The sequence below is a fragment of the Poecilia formosa genome, unplaced genomic scaffold (assembly GCF_000485575.1).
Source record: "Poecilia formosa unplaced genomic scaffold, Poecilia_formosa-5.1.2 Scaffold47, whole genome shotgun sequence".
NCBI lineage: Eukaryota > Metazoa > Chordata > Actinopteri > Cyprinodontiformes > Poeciliidae > Poecilia > Poecilia formosa.
In genome coordinates this window covers 1,291,858-1,307,214 of record NW_006799986.1, presented here as the reverse complement: position 1 = coordinate 1,307,214, position 15,357 = coordinate 1,291,858, and the positions used below count along the sequence as shown (strand labels likewise).

Below are 15,357 nucleotides of genomic sequence, written 5' to 3'. Positions count from 1 at the left end.
GAAAACATGTTTTCAATTTAAAGGCTGTATGATTTTACCTTTCTGGTTTTCCAGACGTCCTGCGGTGTGTGTGTAGGTGTGTGTGTCTGTGTGTGCGTCTGGGTGTGTGTGAGTGTGGCCAGGCGCCCACGGGGCGTGTATGCAAACGTAGCGTTACGGCGGCGCTCGGAGACCAGTGACAGTTATAATTACAGAATCAGACGTTCTATCGGCATGGCTGTAATTTCTGCTGATCAGGTCTAACACAACAGTCAGTGTGCACATTTCAAAGCACACACACACACACACACACATGTTCATAAACGTAGGCGTCACTAAAAGGCGAGTGTGTTCCTCCCTGAAACATCAGCAAAAACCACATGGTGTACTTAAGTTTTTTGTAGCTAAAACTTAAAAATTAAGAAATGACAGGATTTTATAGAATATATATGATCTCCAAGGAAACCGCCGCTGTGTTAGCTTAGCTACCAGCAGCTGTAGCTAATCTCACCAATCACTTGTTAATAATTGCAAAATAAACATCAAGCCTAAGAACATAGCACTGTAATGGGCTGAATGTTCTGTGTGGGAAATGTTTGAGTCTTTTTTAGTGTTGAGTCCCGTTACATAAAGTGGCGTTGTTATCAGTTGCTATGGCAACGAGTCTGCATAGCGTAGCCGACAGATATCAAGAAAAAAGTGGTTCTGAGTTGTTCTTTAAAGGTTTTTCTGTGTTATTTTTCCCTTTGCTGTGGCTCAGCAGGTCAAGTCGGCAGTAATTGTGCAAGTCTCATTTTTCTCCACATAATCCGCCCTCTGGACACCATCTGCCACGTTCCACAAACTCCGTCAGACATCTGTAGCGAAAGTTCATTAATAAATATTCAGGAAATGCTCGACTATTTGAACAAGTTGTAATTTTTCTGTTAATCTTAAAATTGTTGTGCTAACGCTTCAGCACTTAGCATACAAACATAAGTATTCCTGTTTTCTCTCCAGGATACTAGGAAATTTATGAAAACTAAACTCCCTGCGGTGTTTCTGGTTCTGTTTAGATCTGAAATAAATGTTTCTCAAATAAAGTCTATTAATTCTGTTTTAGAGACACAAGACACAAAAAAGTAAAAATTTCAGTGAACTTTATAAACATTATGCTCACAAACAACACCTGTGGTCCTACTGCTAACTCCCTGCTTACATAATGAAGCCCAGAGTTAAGGATTTTTTTGTCCAAAAAGTGCCGAATTTATCTACTTTGAAAAACACATAAAACTATATATTTGTTATGTTCAGTATTTATTTCATGCTTAAAACATTGTTGTCTTTTAATTAGCCTGCAGTGTTTTGGGCTGTAATTATGTATTTACCTCCTTCTTTGCAGTTGTTCAGTGACTTTTCAACCCATTTTGCACTGTTACGTTATAATATTTCACGGTATTTTCCATTTGGACTTTTCTTTATGTTATCTAATATAAAAGTTAGAAGTTGAGTGACTACTCTTTGTCCCAAAGTTAAACTGTACAGCTCTGTTATCGCCGGTTCTTTCATCGTTAATTGCTTTCTGAACACCATTTGTCTGTCAGCCCTCTGGTGTAACTGGACCCGCTTTGCAGAGTTAAATTCGTTTTACTGTATTGTGTGAAACCTGAATGAGCTGAAACAGGGTCCAAAGTCCTGCCTGAGTTCAAGCTGTGCTGCTTTTCCCCTCTTACGCTTTCAACCTCACAGTCAAACACTCTGCAGAATCCAAATTCATCCTTTTAAAGATGCATCAGCATGGAAAGGAGCAGAAAAGAGCGGAGCTCTAACGTGATTTCTTGCTCTCCAGGTGCGTCTGCAACATCGACTGCTCTCACATCAGCTTCAACCCGGTGTGCGCCTCCGACGGACGCTCCTACGACAACCCCTGCCAGGTGAAGGAGGAGTCCTGCCAGAAGCAGGAGCGCATCGAAGTCAAGTACCTGGGCCGCTGCCAAGGTCCGACGCTCACACACAGACGCATGCATGCAGTCGCAGTGAGAGGTGGAAAAGCACTCAGACACAGAGAGGGAGGTGTCGGCTCGTCTGGAGGAGCAGATGCTCGCTTCGAAACAAAAAACAAAGAAAACACCCTGATTCTGTGGATTCTACTGAAAGGGGCAGTATTACCAGTAACTGAAAAATGCTGCATTTATCATCTCTGTCTCTTTAAGAAACTCCTGCTCTTTCTGAAGCTCCGCCTTCAGGAAGTCATCCCAACATGGCTCCTCTATTAACGCTTTAACGTTTTTACCAGACGTAGCTCCTCTAATGAGCTCAGCTGGTGTTTGCTAATTGCTGCTGGCTAGTCTGAAGGAGTTGAGAGGGGGAGGAGCTTCGCCTCAAAGGCGGAGTTAGGTCCACCCAGCTGTTTTAACAGCTGAATGGAGATTAAGGGATTTCTCAGACACGCATGTAAACATCAAAGCAACAATCCAGGTTTGTTTTTGATGAAAGTAACATTTTAACATGACGTAAAGATGAAGAAGAGGTTGTTTTTACTTGATGCTGCCCCTTTGATATCAATCCCTCCAGGACGTTAAGATGGTTTTTGATTATTGCAAATGAAAATTACAGATTTTGCAGCTTCTGGGTGATACAGGAATCAGATTTATAGAAAAATATGCACACGTCTAGTTTTTAGCTCATCCAGACTCTCTGAGGAAAGACAGAGAGGTTCTAATCCCATCCAATGAGAAGGTTTCGGGTTCTAATCCCATACAGGATGGGATTAGAACCCGCAACCAGCCCTTAATATTTAACACACATAACAATCAGAAAAATGTTGACCTATTTGAGCATTTTCTTCAGGACTCACCCAACTGTTTTCTCTGAGGTGTATTAGAGAAAAATTCTCGTTCATAACAAATTTATGCAAAACTCTTTCTTCCCTCTGAAGTGAGCAGCAGATCGGCCTCCTTTCTGCTCAGAGTAGTTCATCACAACAGCTGATATTTAACCTCTGAGCAGAGCAGTTTGCATTCAGGCGTCAGGTAGACAGGTGCAGGGATGATAATTTGCATCGGTTTGAGGTTAAGATGGTGGCCTGAGCCGGCTCTGACGTTTCTCTGACCTTTCCAGGCGACATCACCACTGGGAGCAAAGGAGGCGGACACTTTCCTCACACAACGGGTGAGTGCTTCCTGTCGAAATGAGGATAGCCCAGGTGGCTGCAGCATATGTGCACTTAGGAATGCTGAGTGTGTGCGTGTGTGTCTGTGTGTGAACAGAGGACTCAGGGACAGGACAGGCCCGCGGCTTGTACATCCCCTGTCCGGATCACTACAAGAACTACTGCGCCCACGGAGACTGTCAGTTCCCCAACATGCTCTCCCAGCCGTCCTGCAGGTACACACACACACACACAGCAGTAATGCGACAGAGCGTCCCACCGTCTGCCGTTCTGTTATTTAGCATAAAATGCAGAACTTTTAACATTAACATAACCAATTTTTGTTCACTGAAATGCATTTATTTTGTGTCTCATTTTACCAATTTGTGACATGTTGGATTCATCCTAGACATAACTTTAAATAATAATAATAAAAATACAATAAAAGTGTAATTGGAAATCTCACAACCCCCATGCAGTACCTCTGGATCCCTGTAGGGGTCCCGGCCCCCTTGTTGAAGACCTCTAATCTAGGCTTTGTGGAAAGCCTCACAGGTGGGCACAGCCAACTAAAACATTAGCTGTGCTAATGCTAGAGTAATAACATTGAAGAGCTACGCTAACATAGTGTTTAGTGGAAGCTAATGCTAAAGCGCTAACTTCAACCATGTGTTACAAAGAGAACCTGAACAATTTATGTTTGTGAATTTTTGCATGTTTTGTTAACAACGCTGGTTATTTGTTCATGTAAATGTTGTATTCTCCTGGATGCCTCAGTCATTGGTTTGTTGTAAATTTGCCATTTGATCAATGAATTTCGTAGGAAAGAATTAAATAAGTGAACAGGAAATCGAACTGCTGCATAAACAGTCTTCCCCCACTTCAAAATAAGAGCACGAAGAGACTTGGAAGAACTTTTAATAATTGATAACCAAAACTTCAACAGTTCAATTTTATTCATGAGAATGTTTACGACTTTGCGCTTTAGAATTTATTCAGAAAAATTAGTGGAACCTAAGTGCTCTAAATGCTAAAGTGCTATATCAACATTTAATTTGGCAGAAGCTAATGCTAAAGAACAGGAGGGAGTCGACGGCCAGAATTTCAACACAAATGTCGAACTTGATTCACCTGAAAGTTGCAGAATAGCCAAGTAAATTAGCACTTTAGGATCTATCAATCAATTTAGGGGAAGCTAAGTGTGCTAAACATTTTCAAAGTTAGCCAACATGCTAATGTGCTGTATCAATTTTATATTTAGCTGAAGCTAAAGCAAATTTCAACACAGATGTGAAATTTTATTCACCAAAAATATATAAAACATACAAATAACAAATGTATCTGTAAAGTTCAATTAAGGGAAACTAAATGTGCTAAAAGTTTTCAGTTAGCTTAAGCGCTAATGAAAAATTAGCTCCATTGTTAGCACATTAATAGAAGTGTGCCCAGCACTGGAAAATATTAAAGGAAAATATACTGTATGTGTTTAGAAGGAGCAACTGTGTTCAGTCAGAGGCCTTTTCAGATTCACTACGCGACTGACTGCTACAGGAAACTTTACCATCTACAACTACTCTTTGTAGACACTTAGATGATATGAGCTACAGCTTCATCTTTACTCCACTCTGATAACTAACAGAGGAGTAATAATAGCCTAATAGGGAGAGTACTGATTATTAATTTGTTACATTTTTTACATTTTCTCAGCTCTGTGGATCTGATCTTGATGTAACTTTTATAAACTGTATTATTATGCAGGTGATGTATTTATCAGAGTGGAAACAAAATTCTCTGCAAACTAAAATAGAAGCCTGAAACGTAACAAAGCTAATAAGTGTGAAATTTTACAGTTGCTTGGAAAAGCTGGAGCCTTTTGCTTAGTTAATTAGACTTGTTTATGCTGACTGAATGTAAGTGCAGAGTGGAGTTAGTGTAGAAGCTCGCCTCCTGCTGAGGCGATACGGCGAAGACCAGCCGCTCCGCTCCAAAACGGATCCCATATTGTGGTTCTCGCAGCTTAACGAGGATGCCGGTGTTCCCCGGCGCCCACGCGTTACCATGCGGGTTTCTGAGGGGGTGTCGGCAATCACAGCTTCCGCTTTGGTTCGCATGTGTGCAAAAACAAACAGAAAAAAGAGCTGCTTGACGCGGATCAAGAGGCACTGGAGACGCTGATCAGCCACAAGCTAAATTAAATCCTACCTCTGATACGGTGGAGGGTTCTGCTGGGGAACATTAAGGTCTGCAGGAACGTTAAAACGTCCCTCATGAGGTAAAACAGCAGATATTACATGATAGACAATATCCAATAACTGCTAAATGCAAGGCAGCAGCTGAATGCGTTTAAGACCTTGGCAAGATGGCTCACAGCAAAGCGGATTCAAGTGACTTTGAATTTGTTGTTTTAGTTTTGTTTCAGAAAAAATACTGTAGGCTCTTTAGTTTTTATCATTTTAAATGAAATATTTGTCCCATGGACGATACCATGTAGTTTATGCTGCAATGCATCCTGGGTAGATGATGTATGCTAGGTGCTATGGTGCTAGCTCCATTCAGACAGAAAAGTAGCTTTTGTGCAGTGAGAAACGTTGAATTAGAAGGTAATGCAGAAATGATGAGAGGAAATGAAGAGGAGGAAGACGAGAGAGTCGGCAGAGAAATACTTTGAAATGACAACCCAAAAAGGAAAGCGTTTGCTACAAAGAGCTCCAGTTCCTGTTTACGGTTAGCATCGGGAGGAAAACATTTTCTCACATAAAACGTGAATATTCTGTTACAAAAACATAAAGCTGCTTCATTCTCACTTTAAACATCCATTCATTACATTGCATTTATTTTGATTTTGTATTAGTTCCTATTACTTGTGTTAGCTCTAGCTAATGGTGTTAACGCTAGCTAATGTAGTAAACATTAGATCACAAGCTGATCATGTTTCTTTCGGCACATAAAAACTTTTTAGCAGTTTTCATCAGTCCAGATGTTTTGTGGGCTGGACTAGTTATGAGTGAAATAATCTGCCAGTGGAACTACTTCTCTCTCTTTTTTTTTTTATCAATATTAAATTATTGACTTGAAACAAGCTCCTATATCTTGCTGAAAAGTTACTTGTAAGTTAGATTTGTCTTATTTCAAATGTGTTATTTGCACTAGAAACTAGACCAAAATTACTTGGTAAAAATTTTGTGTTTTTGCAGTGAAGCAGCCATTACACAGCACATTCAGCGGTAAAACCAGCTGACCAAACATGGGTAACAGAACTCTGCTGGCGTTGCTAGGTAACGGTGCGGAACTCTGCTGGCGTTGCTAGGTAACGGTGCGGAACTCTGCTGGCGTTGCTAGGTAACGGTGCGGAACTCTGCTGGCGTTGCTAGGTAACGGTACGGAACTCTGCTGGCGTTGCTAGGTAACGGGGCGGAACTCTGCTGGCGTTGCTAGGTAAAAGGCAGTGTCTGCTTATTTGTGAGTTACATTCTGCAGGTTTTTGAAAGGGTTTGTTTTCCAAACACCAAAATATGTGAACTTATTTATTGGTGAGTTTTTTTTTAAGTGCTTAAGTGCTTTAAGTGCTTCTTAGAACAACTACAAAAATATTCAAAATTTCAATTTTACTTAATAGATTCCCTTTTAAAGTTTGTACTGTGACAGAGTTCATGGGGAGTGAATACTTTGGTAAATGACAGTGAGCACATAAGCATTGGGTAAAAAGTAAAGATTATCTGAAACTAACCGGATCCACTCAGGTCCAAACTGAGGATCTGGTTCTGCATCCCAACTGGACAGGGAATCTCTTCCTCCCTGCTCTGATTGGTCCCAGCTGCCTTTACCTGCAGACTTTAGCCAGGTGTTTCTACTCTCCTGGCAAATCAATCAGTTGCCTCACCTGCAGGACGGCGGATCTGCAGGAAGTGACCATAGAGCTCCATTGTTTTCTGCTGGATCACTTCTCCATGATAGTCTAATAATAAGGAAATGTTGGTGAAACAGCTTACACAGCAGAATTAATTAGCAGTTATACGATGCCGTTCCCGGGTTTAGTACTTTTTTATTTCCTGTCGTAAATGCTCACATCAGATCGTAAAATGGAGACAACTGTTTGTCTGACATTGCAATGCCGCTCCGTTTCTGCAGAGAGGAAACAGGAAAGGCTCGTTTTTATCGGCGAGCCGTCCAACGCTTCCAGCCCTTTCAGGAAGCCTTTTTTTTAAGCACAGTGAGCTACTGTGCATAATGACTCCGTGCTGTGGTGCTAATCTTCCCCAATCAGATTTATCAACATATCTGTCCTGCTGGCCTCAGATCAGCGACAGGATTTAATGAAGCTGTTCAGACTTTTGATCACAGATAACCTGGATAAATACCTGCTTTTTCGCCTCCCTCAATTTAAATATTCATTTGTGACGCTGATTTAAATTCATCTGCTGGTGCTTGAGTGATTGTCTATAGGGGCTTTTCTTATCGTCTGAGCATCATTCAGTTTATTGGCTCCAAGTATCTAATTCACACTTGTCAATAAAATGTAATAAGTAACAGCGAAATATTCAGGAAATGAAGTCGCATCATTAATATAACTCTGTTATCGCCTCTTATTGATATTTAATCAGTATGACTGGGAATTACAATAATTCAGTCTGCGAGGAAGAGGAGAGTTAAGGGTAAACTCTTAAGGGTTTTTGCATCTCTAGAGTGATTTTTCTGATTTTAAGCCCAGAAAATCACACTTATAATTATTTAGCAGTGGTGTTCCCAAAGGGGGGCCCACAGGGGCCCGTGGCCCACCTGAAAAAATGCTGCTCCTCCCCAGAGGTTTGTGTTTGGTTCATACAAAGGCATGCCGTCATCTTCTCCAAACAAGACATAAATGTAAAGTCAATCCACATTTTCTCAAGAAGTTCTATAAATAATCAGGGTTCCTGAAACACTTGAAATATAATATAATATTACTCTGCATCGATCTGGTGGTTTAATAACCTGAATAACATATTAAAAACTATAAATATCTTTGTTGCTGAGCTCATATATCTATGTATTCAATGCTTCAGCAGCAAAAGGGGTTTTTGAATTGAAAATGTTGCTTATCTTCTAGACATAAAATGTGATTGATTAATTAAATATAGACCCTTCAGTTAACTCAGTTAAAAATGTTGAGTCCCACCTCTAATAAAAATTTATCTGTTAAAACAGAAAAGATCAAAATGCTTTCAGTTAAATAGTAAAGAACGTGATTTTACACCAATTTAAACATCCTTCTGAAAATAGTTGGCAAATCAGATTTTTGGTGAAAAACAGAACAACTGAATGTTTTGCAGGAACGTCTTCCTCCTGGTCAGGCTGGGTTTGAGTTTAGCAGTAGAACATGTTGGAGCTCAGCGGACAACAGAAGAACTGGTTTAGTTTAATCAAAATGAAGCAAAGTAGCTTTTATTTGCTGCCCACCCAAAGCCAAATGTTTGGGGGTTTAGGGCTCACCAAGCCATACTCTCACCTAGGGAATCAAAATGGCCGACTCTGCCTATGCCATGGATTAATACTTACTTTTGTGAGAATAAGCTCTTATTTTGAAGAGCTGGCTTTGTCATATCAGGAACACAAACATCTGTAATCCAGCACAGAGTGCAGGTATAGTATATTGTATCCATAAATAGCAGTGATGTTAAGACCTTATTGATGTTACGGACCTTTAAAAACCCACCACTCAGATAAATCAGAGCGGAAACATCTTTCAAATAATTTCCAGCCTCACATGACAGCAGCAGGGGGTCCTGACGCCTCTCGGTCCCTCCTCCGTTGTCTGTAACCTCCATCGCCCCGACTCGCCCAGACAGACCTTCTGGTTGCATACTGAGCAGAGATTATCAGGCTGGCCGTGCGGAGGATCTCTGCTGCCCCCTGCTGGCTGCCCAAACCAGCCCAGTTGTTGTTTTCCCCCAAATAATGAGACCAGAAAGCAGAGCGGTCTGGATTGGAAATGATGAGTGTGTGTCTGTGTGCAGCACAGCGTCCCAAACAGAACAAGGTTGCACTGTGCTTCCTCACACACTGTCAGGTGGAGCGGATGGAGAACGGAAAGGAGACAGTGTGTGTTTGTGCTAAACAAGGATGCGCAGGTGTTGGTGGGTAACAACCTCCCCGGAGACGGCAGGAGCGGCTAGAAAAGAGGAGCTGGTGAGGGATATTAAAGGGAGGACCGTTTTAGCTCATGTCTGACAACAAAGATCACCTCCATTAGTCTGAGTCCATGTGCTTCTGCCAGAGAGAGACGGCGTTCATGTCTGCACCGTGATGAACAAGTCATAGCATGATCAGAGTCTGCACAGAGGATTCCACAGCAGATGCTGTGCTCTGCTAGCTGAAAAGCTAGCTCTGGTAACGCTAAACATGCTAATTTCAACCGTAATGACATAAAATATGTTATATCGCCCTCAAAGGGGTAAATGTGTTATTACACTCCTATTAGCATGGTTGAGCTTTCAGGAAGTGATTCTTTTTATTCTTTTTTTTCCCCAGTTTTACGCTTGTTTAGTTTTGCTAGCTCAGTTGCTAATAACAGCAGGACTTCGAAGAAAAGCTAAACTGAACAACTGAAACTTAAAAAACAGTAAATTAGCGCTTCAGAACTTATCCATAAAGGAAGCTAAGTGTGCTTTTCAAAGTTAGCATAAATGCTAAAACACTAAATTAAAAAATTAACTACTACTGCATTAGCGCAAATGTGCCCAACACTGATTCCACCAGAGTCTTTAATCACTAGGAACAATAATTAATGTCTCATCAGTCAGTGGTGGGAACACTTCCAATAATCCGCTAACAGTGGAGCTTACTTTTCATTTAGCGTTGTTGCTAACTTTGAAAACATTTAGAGCATTTAGCTTTCCCCAGTTTAATTTTTCCCAGTACACTATAAAGCACTAATTCAATTGGCTGTTGTGTAAACTTTCAGGTGAATAAAATTTGAAGTTGAAGTTTTGGTTTTCGACTGATAAAAATGCTTCAAGTAGCTTGACGTTTATATTCAAGCTCTTATTTTGAAGTGGCAGCAGTTCCATTTCCTCTCCTCATGTTTTGTCTTTTTTCAAAGAACAAGAAACATAACAGAACAAAATAAAACAAACAATAGAGAAAGATATAAACAAATAAATTTTTTTTCAGCAAGCTTTTGAGCAAATGGCAAGAATAAAATAAATAAACAAATCAGCTGTACAGAAAAATACATTTACATGGATGTTAACAAAAAATACATGCAAAATGTACACATTCTTTTGAGACATAGTGGGTATCAACGTGGTTGAATTTAGCACATTAGCATTAGCTTAGCTGAACTAATGTTTATGATTAGTTTCCCTTTTTCTCATTAACACAAACATTTCCTGTCAGTGTCAGATTATAATTCTGGAATGACAGATTATATTGTTTTAAAGCTTTTGTACGCATCTCCACCGCCTCGCTCTGGACATTTTGGTTTCATAAAAGAGGCAGCAGAGGAGGAAGCTCTGCTGTCAGCAGCAGACAGTCTGTGTAATCAGTGTCACTGTAGTACTCAGAGTGAAATACTCAGCGCCACTTTTATCTGTTAAGTAGGCCTGCAGCTCCTTTATCAGGACGAGGAGCCCAGAACAAAGAGAGGATCACGCACGTCTCGCCTCTCCGTGTGAACCGACGCCCCCTCCTTGTTCCCCGTCACTCACTTTCATCAAAACAGTCACAGCAGAGGAGAAATAACAGACACCATGTTGAATTCAGCGAGAACGTTTCAATTAGAACGCAGAAAATTATTAACCTGTCGCTCACTGACTTTTCCTTCTCTGCCTGTTTCCCCTCACTTCTGCATGTGTGTGTGTGTGTGTGTGTGTGTGTGTGTGTGTGTGTGATCTCAGCTGTCACTCAGGCTACATGGGCCCTAAATGTGACATCAAAGAGTACAACGTGCTGTATGTGGTGCCGGGCTCTGGGAAGCTGCACTACGTCCTGATCGCCTCCATCATCGGAGCCCTGCAGGTGGTCATCATCTGCGTGGTGGTGCTCTGCATCACCAGGTGAGTCACACACACACACACACACACATGCACACGCAGCCGGGTTTCCATTAGGGCTGAAACGATTAATCATTATTAATCAGCTATTGAAATAATCGGCATCTAATTTAGGAATTAATTAATTAACTGGATCATAAAGACTCAAAAAATATTCAAAATTTTTGAAAGAACACAGTCAGAGCAGCAATTAAACCAAAACAGTATAAAAATCTTTACATTTTGCATTTAAGATTTAACATAGACCATCTCTGTCTATAAATAATTACCCAGAATTCTTGAAGTGGCGGTTTTAGTTTCTCCTGGTTCAAATTCTGCTTAAAAAATCTCCTGTTTTTGTAATTTGACATCTTGAAATTGGGCTCTGTCTCTTTAAAAATTCCTGCTCCTGCTCTATTAACCCTTTAACAACATTTTTACCAGAGTTGCTCTGAGTCATAGCTCCTATAATGAGCTCAGCAGGTGTTTGCTAATTGCTGCTGACTAGTCTGAAGGAGCTGAACCTCGAAGGCGGGGCTAGGTCCACCCAGGGGTTTTGCACAGTTTGACATGCAGGAAAGAATCAAAGCAACTCTCCAGGTTTGTTTTTGATCAGGGAAAAACATTCTAACATGATGGAAAGCTAAAAAAACGTCTTTTACCTGATACTGGCCCTTTAAATACTTGACTTCAGTTGCTTGTATTAAAGAAAACAAGAATCCTTCAGTCAACTCTGAAAGTTTTCATCGCTTTGTCCTTTTGAGAAGACAGAGTCCACAATAATGCGGTGGTATTTCGGAGGACCTTTTCCTCAATAAGGAAGAATGTCAGGAACAAGAGTCAAAGCGCAGATGTGACCTTTCTCTGCTCCTACATGTTTGTCCTTTACGTGAATCAGAAATAAACAGAAAAATCCCGACAGAATAGGCGAGATGTTTGGCCTCTTGTGAATGTGAGCGCCACCTGTTGGACAGGAAGCCTCTGCAGGTGTTTTAAAGGATCTGTTAAACAGGAAGGGAACGTTAGCGCGGCGGCTGTACTTGTAATGAATTGTCTCCTCTTTATCATCCCTCCTCACCCTTTAACCGCCCACTCTCTCTCTCAGACCCTCCACGCCTTCAGCACCTCCTCTGCCTCGGCCAAAACCCTTAAAATATTTTATTAAATGTCATAAATTGCTAAGGTCAGCCAGAGGCAGACACACTCCAGGCTAACGCTCTCTCTCTGTGTAAATATATATTTGTGTGAGTATTTTACAGTGATTACATAATGCCTTTTAAAACACAGCTCACCTCGTTTGCTCATGCAGAGTCTTCTGGGGAAACTGACTAAATGTTTTCGCTGAGGTCAGGAAGCTTTTCTATCCGTGAATAGTTGATCAGAACCATTTTTCTGGAGGTCATTGGTACTTTACCACTTTAATCCAACTCCAGTCCGTTTGCCTAGAAAGTCCGGTTTGCTTGTGGAGGTGTGAATGCTAATCAAACCAAAACCCTGGTCCACCTACAAACCTCGGTCCTGGTTCGGTTGAAGTGAACTCCGGCTCAGTTCGAATGCATATGTGAACGCCAAGCGAACCAGAGACTGCTCCAAAGGCAAGTCATGGACTATAGTGCAGGGCATTCTGGGTAAATACAACCAAAACAAACATGCTAGCTTAGCACTAGCGTTTAATAGCTTATGGTGTTTTACCAAAGACAAAAGAGGAATCCTTCAACCGCTAAAATCTGATGCTACTCCGTTTTTGTTTACATTTTGTAAAGAAGGAAGCTGCACTCAGTGTCTTCAGAGGTTTGTGTTGTTTCCTTCAGTGGTTCTTGCTGCAGCGCCCCCACAGGCCAGGAGGGGAACAGGTTTCTCAAAGAGTTTGGGTTGTTTAAGAACCGGAGCATCTGAAAATGTACCAAACGTTGCAGCTTTGCTCCCCAGTCGAACCGAGTCCATCAGGTCATTAATGTCTCTCTCTGTGTCTTCCTTTTCTCCTGTTTCTGCAGGAAGTGCCCTCGGACCAACAGGATCAACCGGCAGAAGCAGAACAATGTCCACTTCAGCTCTGAGAACACCATGCGCGCCTCCACTCGTCTTATCTGAGCCCAGACTCGCCGGACAGCGTCCAGCCCCCCGTCAGCGCCGTGGCGTTAGATGTTTTCTTCATAGGCCAACCCTGACCGTTAGCGTCCGCCTCCCTTCACTCGGCTCCCCCTCTCCTGGTACTAACGACCACAGAGGACGCTGGCACAGCGACTTGTATGTCGGGACAATGTTGTCGCCATCGGGCGCCGACGCCGTCTCCCTTTTTCCGAGGATTTTTTTCTGAAAAACTGCAGGAGGAGATGGGGGGAGGGGAGGCGTCCAGGACACTGAATGTGAGTGTGTGTGTGAGTGTCTTATTAGATGTGTGCGCTTTGGTAGAGGCCGACTAGCCGGCGTCTGTTCTTTGTAGACGAGGGGCAACAAGCAAACCGGGGGTAGTGCAAAGCAGGGTACCGGGGCTTTAATAACCGCAGTGTGTGTTCAGTGTGGGAGGGGGGAGGGCGGGGTTTCGGGTTACACGTGATGCCTTGCACCTTGTGTTATAGGAGACCTTTGACGGAGGACACACCGTCATTCTAGAGCTCTCTGTTCGGTTGTGACGACGACGTCAGCTACTGTATGTTGAGTTCTATTTCCAATAGTTATTACGACATTGTCTTGATGGGGTCCGTTTTTTCTGTAAATGTAAATAAATAATTTATATCACGAAATGTTTACATGCTGCCTCCGTCTGTTCTGTCTTTGAGTCGTGATGCTCTGTTCACTTTACGACGATGATTCCCAAACGGCATTATCTCCTGGCCAGAAGAAAACCCACAGATACTAAATATGGAAAGAAACATTGAATTTTACTGTTTTTTTGTTAATTATTAAATAATTACCTCATTCACATCTCATCAGTGCTGCATAATACCTCCTGATATTAATTGGCATTGACTTCTGTCGTGGAAAATCTTATCAGGCTTCATGAATCTTAATTTAATATATCACCACATCCCTTCTTGTGATATGTAATGTTTTCATATTAATCCCAGCAAATTATGTCTAATCTCAACAGCAGGTCTTTTTCCCGTCAGAAACTTTTCTGACTGGAGGAGCAAAACAACTTGATAAATTTGACCTGCAGCCGATCAGAGAAATGTTTTGCTTTGGGGCAGTAAAGGATATTTTTACCTTCTGTTCTCCATCTATGACTTATATTTTATAATAATGATTGAGAAACAGATGACATTCATTTAAAATGTGTTGGATTCCCTTTTTTTGTGTTTTTATTTCCCATCTTCCCGACAGATTTCTGAGGGCTCCTTTAGCGCCCCCTGGCGGCCACCACTGAAAAGTACTACTGGAAGAGATGTTTTTTTTGTTTTTTTCATTGTTTATATCCGTTTTGATGACTAAAATTGTTCCCATCTGTAAATTACAGATACTCCAGTAAGGTAATTTCTATAAGAGGTTGACAGATTTATTTAGTATGAAGAACTGGTGATTTTAGTCAGAGATTGTTGTTTTTCCTTCCACTAGTTTACAGGAATTCATTCATCAGCTCAAACTGTTTTAATTTAATTTTATATTAAAGTTAAAAATGTTAGAAGCTATAATTTTTATGAATGTCATATGTCTGGTTTTTTATATGTCAAGTATAGTTAGTCGTTTTTTGTTTTGAAATAGAGACTTTCACTAATTTTTTCCATTGTAATTCAGTAGCAGTAAATGTGCTAGAATCGGTATTTCTCCACTTTCTTTCTTATTTTTATAGAGAAAATTATTTTATTTCCCAACAAGAAGAATCTAAAACAACTGGTGTGTTTTCTGTTTGAGTGTAAATGAAATCAAATCACGTTTTGCTGTGTTCAAATTAAGCCTTACAAGTTTTAGCCGTCAGCGGTTTAGATGTTGCTAATTCAGTCTCTCTGCCTCAGGTAACAGATTTGATTTAATTTGTGCTGATTGAATGTTTCACTGTGTTTGAGGCATACAAATGAAGCACACAATGTTTGATTCATTTAATTTCATTTGCAGCAATTAGATGTCCAAAACTGGTCCCAAAATAAACAGAGTAATTACAAAAACCATCAAAGTTCAAGGAATGAACATCGTTACAGCAGAGCTGGATCAGGATTCTAACTGATCAGTTGCTCACATTTTCTTTCAATGTTTCTGACATGTTTTAACACCTTAAATATTGTTTTCTGTCAGGTTTAAAAGTGA

At 41.0% G+C, this 15,357-nt stretch overlaps 1 protein-coding gene across 1 annotated transcript in view; it reads left to right on the top strand.

The window, feature by feature from the left end:
- The window catches only part of tmeff2a (transmembrane protein with EGF-like and two follistatin-like domains 2a), a 119,794-nt gene extending 105,929 nt beyond the window's left edge, over nt 1-13,865 (top strand). Inside the window, exons 6-10 of the mRNA XM_007552287.2 lie at nt 1,808-1,956; nt 3,079-3,129; nt 3,228-3,345; nt 10,981-11,139; nt 13,110-13,865. Coding sequence (XP_007552349.1) covers nt 1,808-1,956; nt 3,079-3,129; nt 3,228-3,345; nt 10,981-11,139; nt 13,110-13,206 — 574 coding nt within the window. The 3' untranslated portion in view covers nt 13,207-13,865. The remainder of the gene's footprint in view (nt 1-1,807; nt 1,957-3,078; nt 3,130-3,227; nt 3,346-10,980; nt 11,140-13,109) is intronic.
- The last annotated feature ends 1,492 nt before the right edge of the window (nt 13,866-15,357 follow it).